The sequence below is a fragment of the Phascolarctos cinereus genome, unplaced genomic scaffold (assembly GCF_003287225.1).
Source record: "Phascolarctos cinereus isolate Bilbo 61053 unplaced genomic scaffold, phaCin_HiC Scaffold_4;HRSCAF=312, whole genome shotgun sequence".
Lineage (NCBI taxonomy): Eukaryota > Metazoa > Chordata > Mammalia > Diprotodontia > Phascolarctidae > Phascolarctos > Phascolarctos cinereus.
Genome location: NW_027555847.1, coordinates 104331325 through 104345363, shown reverse-complemented (window position 1 = coordinate 104345363; position 14039 = coordinate 104331325). Strand labels below are relative to the sequence as shown.

The following is a 14039-nucleotide window of genomic DNA, read 5'->3' as shown; positions in this document are numbered from 1 at the left end:
TGGTTGTATATTTTGATCTTCTTTGTCACTAAAGTAAGAGTCTGTGGTCTGACTTTTTTTTTGCACTGTTTGCTCATGATCCCAGCCAGTTACTTGACCTTTTTTTTTTTTTAGGCAATTGGGATTGAGTTACTTGCCCAGGATCACACAGCTAGTGTCAAGTGTTTGGTCTGAGGCCAGATTTGAACTCAGGTCCTCCTGACTTCAGGGCCGGTGCTCTATCCACTGCACCTCCTAGCTGCCCCGACTTGACTTTTAAACTCTTTGTTAAGGTAGGGGTCTGCTTCCAGTGTGGAGAATGTACTGTCCCAAGCTTCAGGGATTTTGTGCAGCTATTTTCAGAGGTACTTCTAGGGACCTGTAAATTTTCAGTCCTTCCAAGGTGGTCTGATCAAAGGCGAGGTGTTTACTCCTTTCTTGGCCTGTGCTGTGGTCTATGAGTGACCACAAGCACTCTTTTCTGCCTTGGAACTGTGAGGACAATCCACTATGTACCGCCATCACAAGGTCCATCATGCCAGCTCTCCATCTCGCCCTAGGGCTGTCACCCAGAACTTTGACCCAGATCTAAGCACGGGCAAAGCCTCACCAGCAAAGAGATCCCTGCAGTGCCCCTCTGATCAGCCGCTGGATCCTTAATTAATTGTGGGCCAAAAGCTCCAGAAGCAATTGCCACTCCGAAGCTGCACCAGGACTAGGGCCAGACCATACTCTTCTCTCACCCAGGTCTGATAGACCTTTCCTACTGACCCTCTATGTTGTCTTCAGTGTTTGTGGGTTGAGAAGTCTGGAAACCATTACAGCTGGTAGTGATTCAATCCCCTGAGGCCTGCTCTGGGTTCACTGAGGCACTGTCTTTGCCTGCAAGGCCCACGCTGAATTGGGCTGGATATATGTTTCACTCTGTCTTTTTGTGGGTTCTGCTGCTCTAAAATTTGTTTAGAGCTATTTTTTACAGGTATTTGGAGGGGTTTGGGGGAGAGCTTAAGCAAGTCACTGCTTTTATTCCACCATCTTGACTCTGCCTCCTTAAAAAAATTTTAATAGCTGCTATGTTTATGAGAGAATCTTGGTTGGCTTTATAGACAGTGTCTATAATTTGCAGCCTTCAAAAAAATTTTTTTAAAAAGTGATAAAAATGGACAAGTTCTTTGATTTACTTAAAAATTGAGAGTTTGTGTCTCTTTAATGGAAAAATAAATTAATCTGTCAGGGAAATCCATTTGACTTTATCCACCCAACAGATAGGGTAGGGATATTTCTATTTTGAAGATAGAAAAAAATTGTGAAATAGGTAAACTTTGTCTTTGTTAGCCCTCAGTCCTCTCCTATGAGCCCTTTTTTCATTGTTCCTGCTTTAGCTCCAAGATCTCAGTCCCGATTGCCCCAGGGTCTTATGCTGCTTTATAGTTCTTATGCTCTGTTCTTTGCCTCTCTGAGTTAAGTGATCAATTCTTAACCTCCTTAGAATCTTTTTAGCTCTAGAACTTCCTTCTAAAGCAGCAACAACAACAACAAAAAAAGAAACTGTGATGTCTGTATATATCTCTGTGCCTGGACACTTGTTAGAATTGTTTCCCTGTGAAGCTTTAGAGAAACCATCTCCTTAATTGCCATTCTTGAAGTCCTGGATTCTCAAAGTAGGGTGATTGTTTTTTTCCTAAGCAAAAAATTTTTTTTAACCAACAAAGGTACAAAAGGAAAATTCCACAGAAGATGAAGTCCAGGTTTATCTACTGTATCCTCATAAGTGGATATGGATAAATCCAAATTTATTTAAGAGTATTTTAGCTCAGGAAGTAATTTTAATTCAATTAATATCCTTTTGTTTGTTTGTTTTCTTTTCAGTGAGGCAATTGGGGTTAAGTGACTTACCCAGGGTCACATAGCTAGTAACTTTCAAGTGTCTGAGGCTGGATTTGAACTCAGGTCCTCCTGATTGAAGGCTGCAGCTCTATCCACTGTGCCGCCTAGCTGCCCCTAATTCAATTAATATCATAAAACAATAATTAAATTCTACTTTTCATATGGAACTGAGCTAGAAGCAGAGAATTCAAAGATGAACAAAAATTAAGATACAATTCAAAGTCCCTTATCCCTCCTACTACTATTACCAACCATTAAGCAAGTACCACTTATGGTCAGTTGAGCTACTCCCTTCTTCTTCCTTCCCCTGCTCCCTAATCCCCAGCTACCCCTGCTTCTAGGCTGGTTCATATAGCCATGGTCCATGCAAGCAACCCTTAGAAGATGCAGCTTGCCAAATTCCTCAGCAGCCACAGTTACTTGGGCCTAGAAACAAGGTTTTTGCTGCCAAAGTTTTGGTACTGGGGCACCTAGGTGGCACAGTGAATAGAGCTCTGGCCTTGGCGTCAGAAGGACCTGAGTTCAAATCCAGCCTCAGACACTTAACACTTACTAGCTGTGTGACCTTGGGCAAGTCACTTAACCCCATTGCTGCACCAAAAAAAAAAAGGCAAAGTTTTGGTACTGCCAAAAGGTTTGACATCAGAAACCAATATGGGTTTGATTAGGCGGAGCCAAGATGATGGAGTGAAAGCAGTGACTTGCTTGAGCTCTCCCCCAAACCCATCCAAATACCTATAAAAAATTTCTCTAAACAAATTCTAAAGCAGGAAAACCCACAAAAAGACAGAGTGAAGCAAATTTCCAGCCCAAGACAATCTGGATGATTGATCGGAAAGGTATATCGCACCAGATAGGGAGAGGAGCTCAGTGCAGCATTGGGGTGCAGGCTGTAGCAAACCTGGAGCAGTCCTCAGAGGACTGAATTGCGGGCAGCTGTGGTGGTTTCCAGACTTCTCAACCCATGAATGCCAAAGACGACTTAGAAGGTCAGTGGGAAAAGTCTGTTTCTGCGGTGAGAGAGGAGCTAGGTCTCAGAGCCAGTTCCAGAGCACAGAGCGCAGGTGCCAGGGCGTTGGCTGTGTTCTGAGCTTCCCGTCCACAGACTGAGGGGGAATCAAGTGGCTGATCAGAGGGGGATTGCAGGGATCTCTTTGCCAGTGCTGAGGCAGGAATCTCTTGCTTTGTCCGTGCTTGGTTCTGGGTCACAGTTCTGGGCGGTGGTCCCGGAGTGAGGAGGAGCGCTGGCATGGTAGAGCTTGTAGTGGCTGGTGGAGAGAGGAAACCCTCCCCACAGTTCCAGGACAGAAAGGAGTACTTGTGGTCACTAACAGATCAGAGCACAGGCCAGGAAAGGAGTAAACATCTCGCCACCTTGCAAGAACTGAAAATTTACAGGTCACTACAGGTATCTCTGAAAACAGCTGTATAAACCCCTGAAGCTTGGGACAGTACATTCTCCACATTGGAAGCAGACTCTTACCTTAATAAAGAATTTAATCTTAAAGTAATTGGCTGGAATCATGAGCAAGCAGTGCAAAAAGAGTTAGACTATATTATCTTACTTTGGTGACAAAGAAGATCAAAACATACAACCAGAGGAAGAAAACAAAGCCAAAGCTCCTACATCCAAAGCCTCCAAGAAAAATATGAATCAGTCCCAGGCCTTGAAGAGCTCAAAAGGGATTTTGAGAATCAAGTAAGGGAAGTAGAGGAAAAACTGAGAGTGATGCAAGAAAATCATGAAAAAACAAGTCAACAGCTTGCTAAAGGAGACCCAAAAAAATACTGAAGAAAATAACACCTTAAAAAATAGCCTAACCCAAATGGCAAAAGAGGTCCAAAAAGCCAATAAGGAGAAGAATGCCCTAAAAAAGAAAAATTGGCCAAATGGAAAAGGAAGTCCAAAAGCTTACTGAAGAAAATACTTCCTTAAAAATTAGAATAGAGCAATTGGAAGCTAGTGACTTTATGAGAAATCAAGACACTGTAAAACAAATCCAAAAGAATGAAAAATTAGAAAACAATGTGAAATATCTCATTGGAGAAACAACTGACCTGGAAAATAGATCCAGGAGAGAGAATTTAAAAATTATTGGACTATCTGAAAGCCATGATCAAAAAAAGAGTCTAGACATCATCTTTCAAGAAATTATCAAGGAAAACTGCCCTGATATATTAGAACCAGAGGGCAAAATAGAAATTGAAAGAATCCACAGATCTCCTCCTGAAAGAGATCCCCAAAGGAAAACTCCTAGGAATATTGTAGCCAAATTCCAGAGTTCCCAGGTCAAGGAGAAAATATTGCAAGCAGCCAGAAAGAAACAATTCAAGTACTGTGGAAACACAATCAGGATAACACAAGATTTAACAGCTTCTACATTAAAGGACCACAGGGCATGGAATATAATATTCTGGAGGGAAAGGAGATAGGATTACAACCAAGAATCACCTACCGAGCAAAACTGAGTATAATCCTTTAGGGGGAAAAGTGGTTATTCAGTGAAATAGAGGGCTTTCAAGCATTCTCGATGAAAAGACCAGAGCTGAATAGAAAATTTGTCTTTCAAATACAAGACTCAAGTGGAACATGAAGAGGTAAACAGGAAAGAGAAATCATAAGAGAGACTTATTAAGGTTGAACTGTCTACATTCCTGCATGGAAAGATGATATTTGTAACTCATGAGACCTTTGTCAGTATTAGGGTAGTTGGAGGGGGGAAAATTATATGTATGTAGCTAGCTAGCTAGCTAGATAGATAGGTAGATAGAAGGCACAGGGTGAGTTGAAGATGAAGGGGTCATATCTGGAGAATAAAATTAAGGGATGAGAGAGGATTATACTAGGAGAAGAAGAAAGGGAGAGGTAGAACGAGGTGAATTATCTCACAAAAGAAAACCAAAAAGAAAAGGCTTTTACAGTGGAGGGTAAACGGGGGAAGGTGAGAGGAAATGAGTGAATCTTATTCTCATAAGATTTGGCTTAAGAAGGGAATAACATACACATTCAATTGGGTATGGAAATCTGTCTTACCCTACAGGAAAATGAGGGGGAAGGGCACAAGAGAGCAGGGGGGATGATAGAGAGGAGGGCAGATTGGGAATGGGGGTAATCAGAAGTAAATTCTTCTGAGGAGGGACAGGGTCAAAAGGAAGAATAGAATAAATGGGGGGGCAGGATAGGATTAAGGGAAATAGAGTTTTTCGCAACATGTGTACTATGGAAGTGTTTTACATAACTGCACATGTATAACCTATATTGAGTTGCTTGCCTTTTCAATGAGGGTGAGTGGGGAGGGAGGAAGGGAGAAAATTTGGAACCCAAAGTTTTAGAAACACATGTTTAAAAAAACATGCAACTGGGAAATAAGAAATATAGGAAATGGGATACAGAAGTCTGTCTTGCTCTACAGGAAGATAGAAAGGGAAGGGGATAAGAGAAAGAGCAGGAGAGATAGAAGGGAGGGCAGACTAGGGGAAGGGGTATTCAGAATGTATGCCATCTTGGGGTGGGGGGAGGGGCGAGATGGAGTGAAAATTTGGAGCTCAAAATCTTGTGGAAGTAAATGTTGAAAACTAAAAATAAATTTATATTAAAAAAAAAAAGAAACCAATATGGTTTTTATCAGTGGAAATGACGTTTTAAAGGATGCATTACTATCTGCTTTGCAGTTGCACCCTAAAGACTATACAGCCTTTCCAAACCTCCTATATCTGTTGTCTTTTCCCTTAGAATGGGAGCTCCTTTAGAGCAGGGACTGTCTTGCCCTTCTATTTTGTATCCCCAGTGCTTGGCATAGTGCTTTTTACATAGGAAGAGTTCAGTAAATGGTCCATTCGTTCATTGTAGCTGTAGGGCTTAGGGACATCTTCAGGAGGATGGACCTTAAAAAAAAAAGAGAAGAATTTCAGGGAAATATATGTGAGGGGAATGTTCAGCATAGGGAGAAACTTGCAAATATCTGGAGGCTAGAGGGGGCAGGATGAGTTTGGGAAATGATAGATACATTTTGTCTGGTATGTAGATTGTATCCAGGGAAGGAAAAGTATGGAATAAGGCTGCAAAGTTAAGCTTGAGCCAGAGTGTGGAAGCGCCTTGAATGTCTGGTAAACAGTGGGAGTTAATTAAAAGCTTCTTAGCAGTGGAGTTATGCAGGCATAGTGTTATTTACTTTTGCAGCTCTGTGAAGGGTAAACAGGAGAGCATTCTGGAGCCAGGGAGACCACTTAAGAACAGCTATAATAGTTCAATTCACTAAATATTTATTAAGTGCTATTATATGCCAGGCACTGTGCTAAGAGCTAATAGTCCAGGCAAGATTTGAACTAGAGTGGGATGGTAGAGGAAAGGAGGGAATTTATGTGAGGTGAGGGTAAGATTAATAGGACTTGGCAGTTGATTGGATTGAGAGGAGAGAAGAGTAAAACATGACTCCAAGGTTTAGCTCTTTGGTAACTAGGAAAATGATGGTTCATGTTGTCATGAAATATTGGCAGGTTTGTAAGAAAATGATGAGTCCACTTTTAAACATGTTCAGCTTGAAGTATTGGGAGAACATCCAGGCAGTGATATAAAGCAGGCCTTTAGAGATCTAGGACTGAGTTGGAACTGCGTAGTGGGAAGAACACTAGATTGGTAGTCAGAGAACATGGATTCAAATTCTAGTTCTGCCTATGTGACCTAGGAAAAGTCACTTATGCTTTTTGGGCCTTGGTTTCCTCATCTGTAAGATGATAAAACTAGACTAGGTAATATCTAAGTTCTCTTTTAATTCAAAATCTATGATCTTATGATGTCCTGGAGGTCAAAGGAGAGAGTTTAGAGCTTGAGATATAGGTGTGTGGAAGTCAACAAAATACAGTGCCCCCAAAGTCTTAGTTATTTAGTTATTAAGGTTTAAAATGCCCTAAGACTTTCTGGGACACCCTGTAATCATGATAGTTGAAGCCATGGAAGTGAATGAGGTCTTCATAAAGAGAGGAGGTAGAGAAAAGAGAGAAGTCCTAGGACAAAACCTCACATGCCACCTGTACTTGGGAACTAGGAGGAGCAAGAGGATCCAGTAAAAAGGAATGGGAAAGATTGATCAGAGATGTTGGAGGTTGACCAGAAAAGAACTGTATTCACTGATGTGGGTGGAGAGGAGGTATCCAGGTTGAAGAGGTGGATGAGTAGTGGCTTCTGTTACAGAAAAGTCAAAGACTTTGAAAACTCAGAAGACATTTTTAGATCATTTGTTTTCTCCATTAGAGAGGCCCAGTTTCTTCCTTGGCTACATTGTCTGATGATTCTCGATCAAAATAAGCAAAAATAACCTCCTTTGTCACAGTGGCAGCCATTCCCCTTCTCCATCTCTCCTCCCTACCCTTTGCTTCTATCAGAATAGGTGAATGAGATGTCCTGGTGGCCTATCATACTTTTCTAACCCCCAGTTTGAAAGAAACGCATCACACTTAGAGAGCTAGAAGTAGACACTGAGGTGGTAGTACTCTTGCCAAGAATCTCTGCCTTGCTTCTGGTAAAGAACATGTGAACTATGTCACCCGTGCTGAGTCAGTGTTGGTAGTTTAAATGTTGGTGGCCTCAAGAAATATTTTTTTCAATATATTTTTATTCATTTCATTAAATATTAGCCAATAAAAAATTAAAAAAAATAACAGTTTTAACAAAGAATTCCACATTCTCTCTTCTGCCCCTTTCCTACTCCTTAAGAAGTCAAACATCAGTTATATATGTAAAGTCATGCAAAACAGTTCTATAAAAGCCATGTTGTAAGAGAAAAAAGCTGTCCTTCAATCTGCACTCAGAGTTCATCAGTTCTTTCTCTGAATGTGGTTAGCATTTTTCATCATGGGTCCTTTGGAATTACCTTGGATCATTGACTTGATGAGAGTAACTAAGTCTTCCGCAGTTGATTATTGCTACAATATTACTGTTAATATGTACAATATTCTCCTGGTTCTGCTCACTTCACTTTGCATAAATTCATATAAATCTTCCCATGCTTGACAAATCATTTTTACTTGTTTCTTTGGTCTAATTGAAAGAAGCCCAGCCCTTCCTTGAGTCACGGAAGCACGTTGGCACTAACAACTAGTATTTGGAGAATCTTCGGGAAGTAAGAAGGAGACTAGTTACCAGGTTCACCAGGGAAACAAATAAGACATAATAGACTTGTTTCAGTAAGCACAAGGTTAGCCTGGCGTAAGGAATATTATGGACACTAAGTCAGTACCCTTATGGTATGCACAAAGGGAGGTCATGGCATTCACAGGTAACACATGAATAGGAAGCAGGATACAGGGAATGAGGGTTTAGAAGGTCATGAATAACTCAAGCAAGGGCATAGGAGTGGGAAAATACAGAACAGATACTAGAAATGGCATGTTGTATTCTCATAGTTTATCTCAATTTGTTTTCTTCATAGGTTGGATTGAACATTTATGTTATATATACTTTTATATTTTCTTGTTGTCTCCACCACTAGGGTATAAGCTTACCATGAATAGATATTGTTTATTCTTTGTACTTTTAGTACATAGTAGAAATTTAAGAAAGACTTGTGGAAGGAACTCTATTTTCCCCAGCCCCAGACTCTTGTTTCCTAGCCTTTGATTACATTTTTCAAGGTATTGAAAGTTATGGTATTTGAGAATAGGGGAGAAAGAAGATACATAGATCAAGTTTTGCAAGAAAGGTAATGAAAAGTATATTAAACATCCATATTTAGGACTTAGATATACACACTGATTTTATGTAGGTGGTTCACCATAAATATCTATCCTTTTCAACCCTATTCCATCCAATCACAGCTCTTCATCTTGTCTTCAAAGATAGTATAAACGATTTTATATAAAAGATTTTGTCAAATGGTTTGCTAAAATCTAACTCATTTATATCTAGATCATTCTCTTGAGGGGCAGCTAGATGGCGCAGTGAATAGAGCACTACCCCTGGACTCAGGAAGACCTGAGTTCAAATTTGGCCTCAGACACTTGACAGTAAGCTGTGTGACTCTGGGCAAGTCACTTCACTCCAATGCCTTGCAAAAAAGAAAAGAAAAAAAATATATCGTTCTCTTGGTCTATCTTTCCAGGAACAGTGTCAACAAAGTAGAAGAAATTAGTCTGGCATGACCTGTTCTTTTTATTCATTTATTTATTTATTTATTTTTAGTTTTCAGCATTCACTTCCATAAGCTTTTGAGTTTTAAATTTTTTTCCCCTTCTTTCCCCTCCCCCTTTCCCAAGAGGGCATGCAATCTCTTAGAGACTCTACACATACATTCATATTAAACATATTTTCACATTAGTCATGTTGTAATGAAGAATTCGAGCCAATGGGAGGAACCAAGAGAAAGAAGAAACAAAACAACAACAAAAAGAGAGCAAAGAGTATGCTTCATTCTGCAAATCCCACAGTTCTTTCTTTGGATGTGAATAGCATTTTCCATCGAGTCTCTTGCAGTTGTCTTAGATCCTTGCATTGCTGAGAAGAGTCAAGTCTATGAAAGTTAGTCATCACACAGTGTGGCCATTACTGTGTACAGTGTTCTCCTGGTTCTGCTCACTTCACGCAGCATCAGTTCATTCAAGTCTTTGCAGGTTTTTCTAAAGTCTGCCTGCTCATCATTTCTTATAGGACAATAGTATTCCATTACATTCATATACCACAACTTGTGTATGACCTGTTCTTGATGAAGCCATTTGGGCTCTTTATTATACCTCCCTTCCCCCCCCCCCCTTTTTAGAGGTTCACTAACTGTTCATTTAATTATACATTCTAGAATTTTACCAGGAGTCCAAATTAAACTTAGTGGTCTGTAATTTTCTTCTTTCATCTCTTCTCTTCTCACTTTCCTCCCTTCTCTTTCTCTGTTTCTATATATTTTGGAAAAAAAGATTTTTGGTAATAATAAGTAAACTGCATGAACTACAACTTAGGAAATCACCTTTGAACTTAGAATTGCATTATGATAGAGAAATTTGAATGTGAATTAAAGGAGATAAAAATAGAAAGTCCTGTGAGAATGTGTCATCAGTCCTTTGGCTACCAGGAGAATTTGGATGAAACTTTCCTAACAGATTACAAAATTGACACATATGCTAGTAATGGTGAATTTCAACTATCCATACTGTTGCTTTAAGGTTCGTTTTGCTAAAAGTGGAAAGGCCAATAAATTTTTAACATGTTTGGCTGACAATTCACTTCTAGGATATGAAGTATAGAATGAAGGAAACTGCTACTGTATATCAAATTCTAAACATTGTGGAAAAACAGGATTATAATGTAAAATTACAGAGAACCTTGGGGGAAAAGTGACCATATTATCCTTTTAAAAAAATAATTTAAAATTTTCAATTAACAAGCATTTATTTTCTTTCTTTTCTACATCTCTCTCACTAGAAAATAAAAGCAAAACCATTGTAAAAAATATACATTGTCAAGCAAAGCAAATTCTTTTATTAGCCATGTCCAAAATTCTGTGTGTTATTCTGCATATTTAGTCCATCATCTCTCTGTTAAGTAGTGGATAGTATTCTTCTTCATTGGTTCTCTGAGATCGTGTTTAATAATTTCATGTGACAATATTATCTTAGAGTTAAAAATAACCATGAAAGGAAATTCTGGACATAGACATAGCAGCATATAAAATATTCAGAAGGGATGCCCCTCCTGATCCCTCTGAGGAAAGATACAGTGGAAAATGTAGTTGAAGTTAAAACGGAAAATGTATTTAAAAGAAAGAAAGATATGTTCCTCTAGTCAGAGACTCTAAAAAAAGGGAAAAGGGATTTTAAAGGCATTTAAAAAATTCCGACTCCACAATCACAAATTATTTCCATGAGAGAAAAAGGAAGAGGCAACTAAGGAACCCAATGTGATGAACTCAAAAAGAGAGTGTATAGAATATAGAAAGAGATACAGCATTTGGTAAAACAGCTTCTAAGTTTTTTCCAAATCTAAAATTCTGTGTTTTCTTATATTCCTATACAACCTCAGACTGTTTAAAAGATATGAATTCCTAAACATTTCTAAAATACAGGTAATTGTGCATCTCATTGAAATATGCTATGTAGCTTTAATAAATCCTTAATTTTTTTATCTTCATCTTTCATGCTACTAGGTAAGGACATATACCATCTAATGCTGTCATTTCTTTTTCCAGTAGAGGGCTCTGTTGTCCTTGTAAAAGAGTACTTAGAAAAAATGCTTAAAAAGTTAAAGTAAATGTAGATTGGTCTGGTCAGAGACAATGTCTTGGTCACAATCTTTTGCACAGAAGGTATAGACAATAGTGAAAACCTTTGGCATATTATAAGTTATAAAATCTTTCAATAAAAGGGTACAGATAATTAAATTGCCAGTTTTGAGAAAGCATTCATCTCAGGTGACTCATTTTAAGTTGGAAGATCTGGTCTGCCTTTGCCTTTTTCTTCTCTTGGGAAAAATTATTCTTTTAGTGAGAGATTAATTTGTATATCTAAGTATCTTATAACCAAATGAAGTGAAGATGTGAAATTGAAACTGATTTTTTTTTGTTTCCCTAAACAGCGTGCAGTTAAGAAATTTCTTAAGCTAGTATCAAGCCAAGATATGCCAGTGTTTCTTATTGATCCTTTGGTTCTGGAAGTGATTAATAAAGATTTTGAACAGGTTAAAAACTCTTCTTATGGCAGTGTCTCAGAATGCAAGTATTTATGTGTGAAAAGAGACTTTACTACATTTGCACTACTGGACCATCTATTGAAAAATGAGGTAAGGTGGTTTACTTTTAAAAAATTGGCTGTGTATATTTTTGCGTCTTTCATGAAAGCAGCCTATGTCAGGTCAACTAGCATCTGTTAAGCACCTATTATATATCACTCACTGTGGTAAATGCTGGGGATACAAAGAAAGCTCTTGAGGAGTTCACAGTCTTAATGGGGGAAACAACATGGAAACAATTATGTACAAACAAGATATATATGGGATAAATTGGAAATCATCAAAGGAGGGAAGGCATTAGCATTAAAGTAAAGGAATAATCTGAAAATAGCTCTGGAGAAAAATGAGCTTTATATTGCTGGTCCCATCAGTTGGAGGAAGAAGGAAAAGGAGTGGTTTCCATTGGAGAAAATTGCAAAGGATGTAGCAGTATACTCAGAGGAATCTGTTTTTCAGGAAAGGCAAGGTAGTGGTTGAATGTAGGAGCTTTTGTTGAGAATATAGTGGAGGGTCTTAGAATGGACTAGGAAATAGGACACTAGGAAGAGATGGCCCCAGTGGGTTGCCAGCTGATCAAAATGAAATGAGGATTTAGAAGGCATTGCTAACGTCATACTCCTTCAGCTAAAGTGCTGGGAGTAGGTAACTGACAGATTGGAAAAACTAGTATAATGAAAAGTATATTTAGAAGATGTGTTTTCAATATAAGAGGTAGATTACTCAGTTGGCAGAACTCTTAACTACCTGTTCTCCTCCTCCCCCACCCCTAATTGAGAAAGCAAGAAAAACAAAACTTGTTCCAGGCATGTATAGTCAAGCAAAACAAACCCCTATGTTGGCCATGTCTTTAAAAAAAAAACACCTCAATTTTCTTTCTGAGTCCATCTCCTCCCTCTGGAGAAGGTTCTGATAAGTTATTTTTTTTTAATGGGGGGGCACACTTTGGACCTGTGATTTTATTGACGTAAAGATATTCTTGAGGGAACTGCTTCTACTGATGCAGATTGGTAACTGTTCTTCAGCTTACAGTATTAGAAGGTTGCTTAGGGCACTGAGAGATTAAATGAGTTGTCCCAAGTCACAGAGCCAGGGTGTGTCAAAGGTGGGTCTTAAAGCTCCATTGTCTAGATTCTAGTACCTGCTATCTGGCCTCTGTGCACCACTATTGCTTGAAGCACACTTTCACTATATGTAATTGTGTTGGGAAAGATAAATTGTCCTATAACACATTAAGATCCATGTAATAAATTCTTTTATAATAGTATTCTGTTACAGAAACAAATTGTAATGTAAGGGTGCTCATGAAAGGGCTGCTTCTTTAAATTGCTATGGAAATGTAAAGTTATTAATAACTAAATTTAGATGAGCAGCTTTCACTTTAAGTATTGCTAGTGAGCAGTCTATTAAAATTTATTTTATTTATACTTTCTGGTGAATTCTGAGGAATAGATTGGATGAACAGTCAATCAGCAAGTATTTGTCAAGTGCCTATTTACTATGTGCCAGTCACTGTGCCAAGAATTGGGGATACTGATGCAAAATCAAGACAGTCCCTGCCTTGAAAGAGCTTACATTTTGGAAGGATACCATTATTGTAAATGCCAGTTATATGGAAAAGAGTAATTCAGGGACGGATCATATCAACTGGGAGAACCATGAAAGTCCTCTTAAAAGATGTGGCACTTAAATTGTACCTTGAAAGAACCAAGGGCGTCCAGGATGCAACAGGAAGAATATTTCAGGCATGGGGAAAGCTAAGGAACAAGTAGGTCATTTTGGTAGAACCATAGTATTCATGAGGGGAAATCATATGTAATTAGTCTGGAAAGATAGGCTGGAGCCAGATTATAAAACATTTTAAAGGTGAGAAAGAGGAGTTTAAATTTTATTCTAGAGACTTAGGGAGCCACTCAAGCTCTTTGATTGAAGCAGCATATTCAGATCAGAGTTTTAGGAATATCATTTTGGTAGCTGTGTAGAGGATAGATTGGAGAGGAGATAGACTAGATCCAACCACTTACACCCTTTCTTCTTCCTTCCTCATTCACTCTTCAGTACAGTGATACTGGCCTCCTTGTTATTCCTAGTCTACGATATACTTTTCCCCAGTGGCAGGCATTTTCACTGGCTTCCCCCAGCTAGTTGTTGTCTCTCCCTTCTGGCTTCCCTCAAGTCTCAGCTAAAGTCCCACCTCCTGTGAGAGGTCTTCCCAGTCCTCCTTATTCTTAGTGCCTTCCCTCTGAGATTATCTGCAATTTACCTTGTGTATCTCCTGTTTACATGTTTTCTTCCTCATTAAGCTGTGAGCTCCTTTAGAGAAGGGACTGTTTTTTGTAAGCTCAGCACTTATTAGTGCCTGGTACATAGTAGGCACTTGATAAATGCCTGTTGACTAACTCATTAATTAGAAGGTTATAATAGTACACAAGTGAGATGTTGTGGGGATCTGGACTTAGAGTGGTTA

The 14039-nt window shown here is 38.9% G+C and overlaps 1 protein-coding gene across 4 annotated transcripts in view; it reads left to right on the top strand.

The window, feature by feature from the left end:
• FKTN (fukutin) overlaps positions 1 to 14039 on the top strand; it is a 71536-nt gene that overhangs the window by 22650 nt on the left and 34847 nt on the right. For all 4 annotated transcript variants that reach the window (XM_078152478.1, XM_021002227.2, XM_021002224.2 and 1 more), the window contains one exon: positions 11423 to 11626. In XM_078152478.1, coding sequence (XP_078008604.1) covers positions 11465 to 11626 — 162 coding nt within the window. In that variant the 5' untranslated portion in view covers positions 11423 to 11464. The remainder of the gene's footprint in view (positions 1 to 11422; positions 11627 to 14039) is intronic.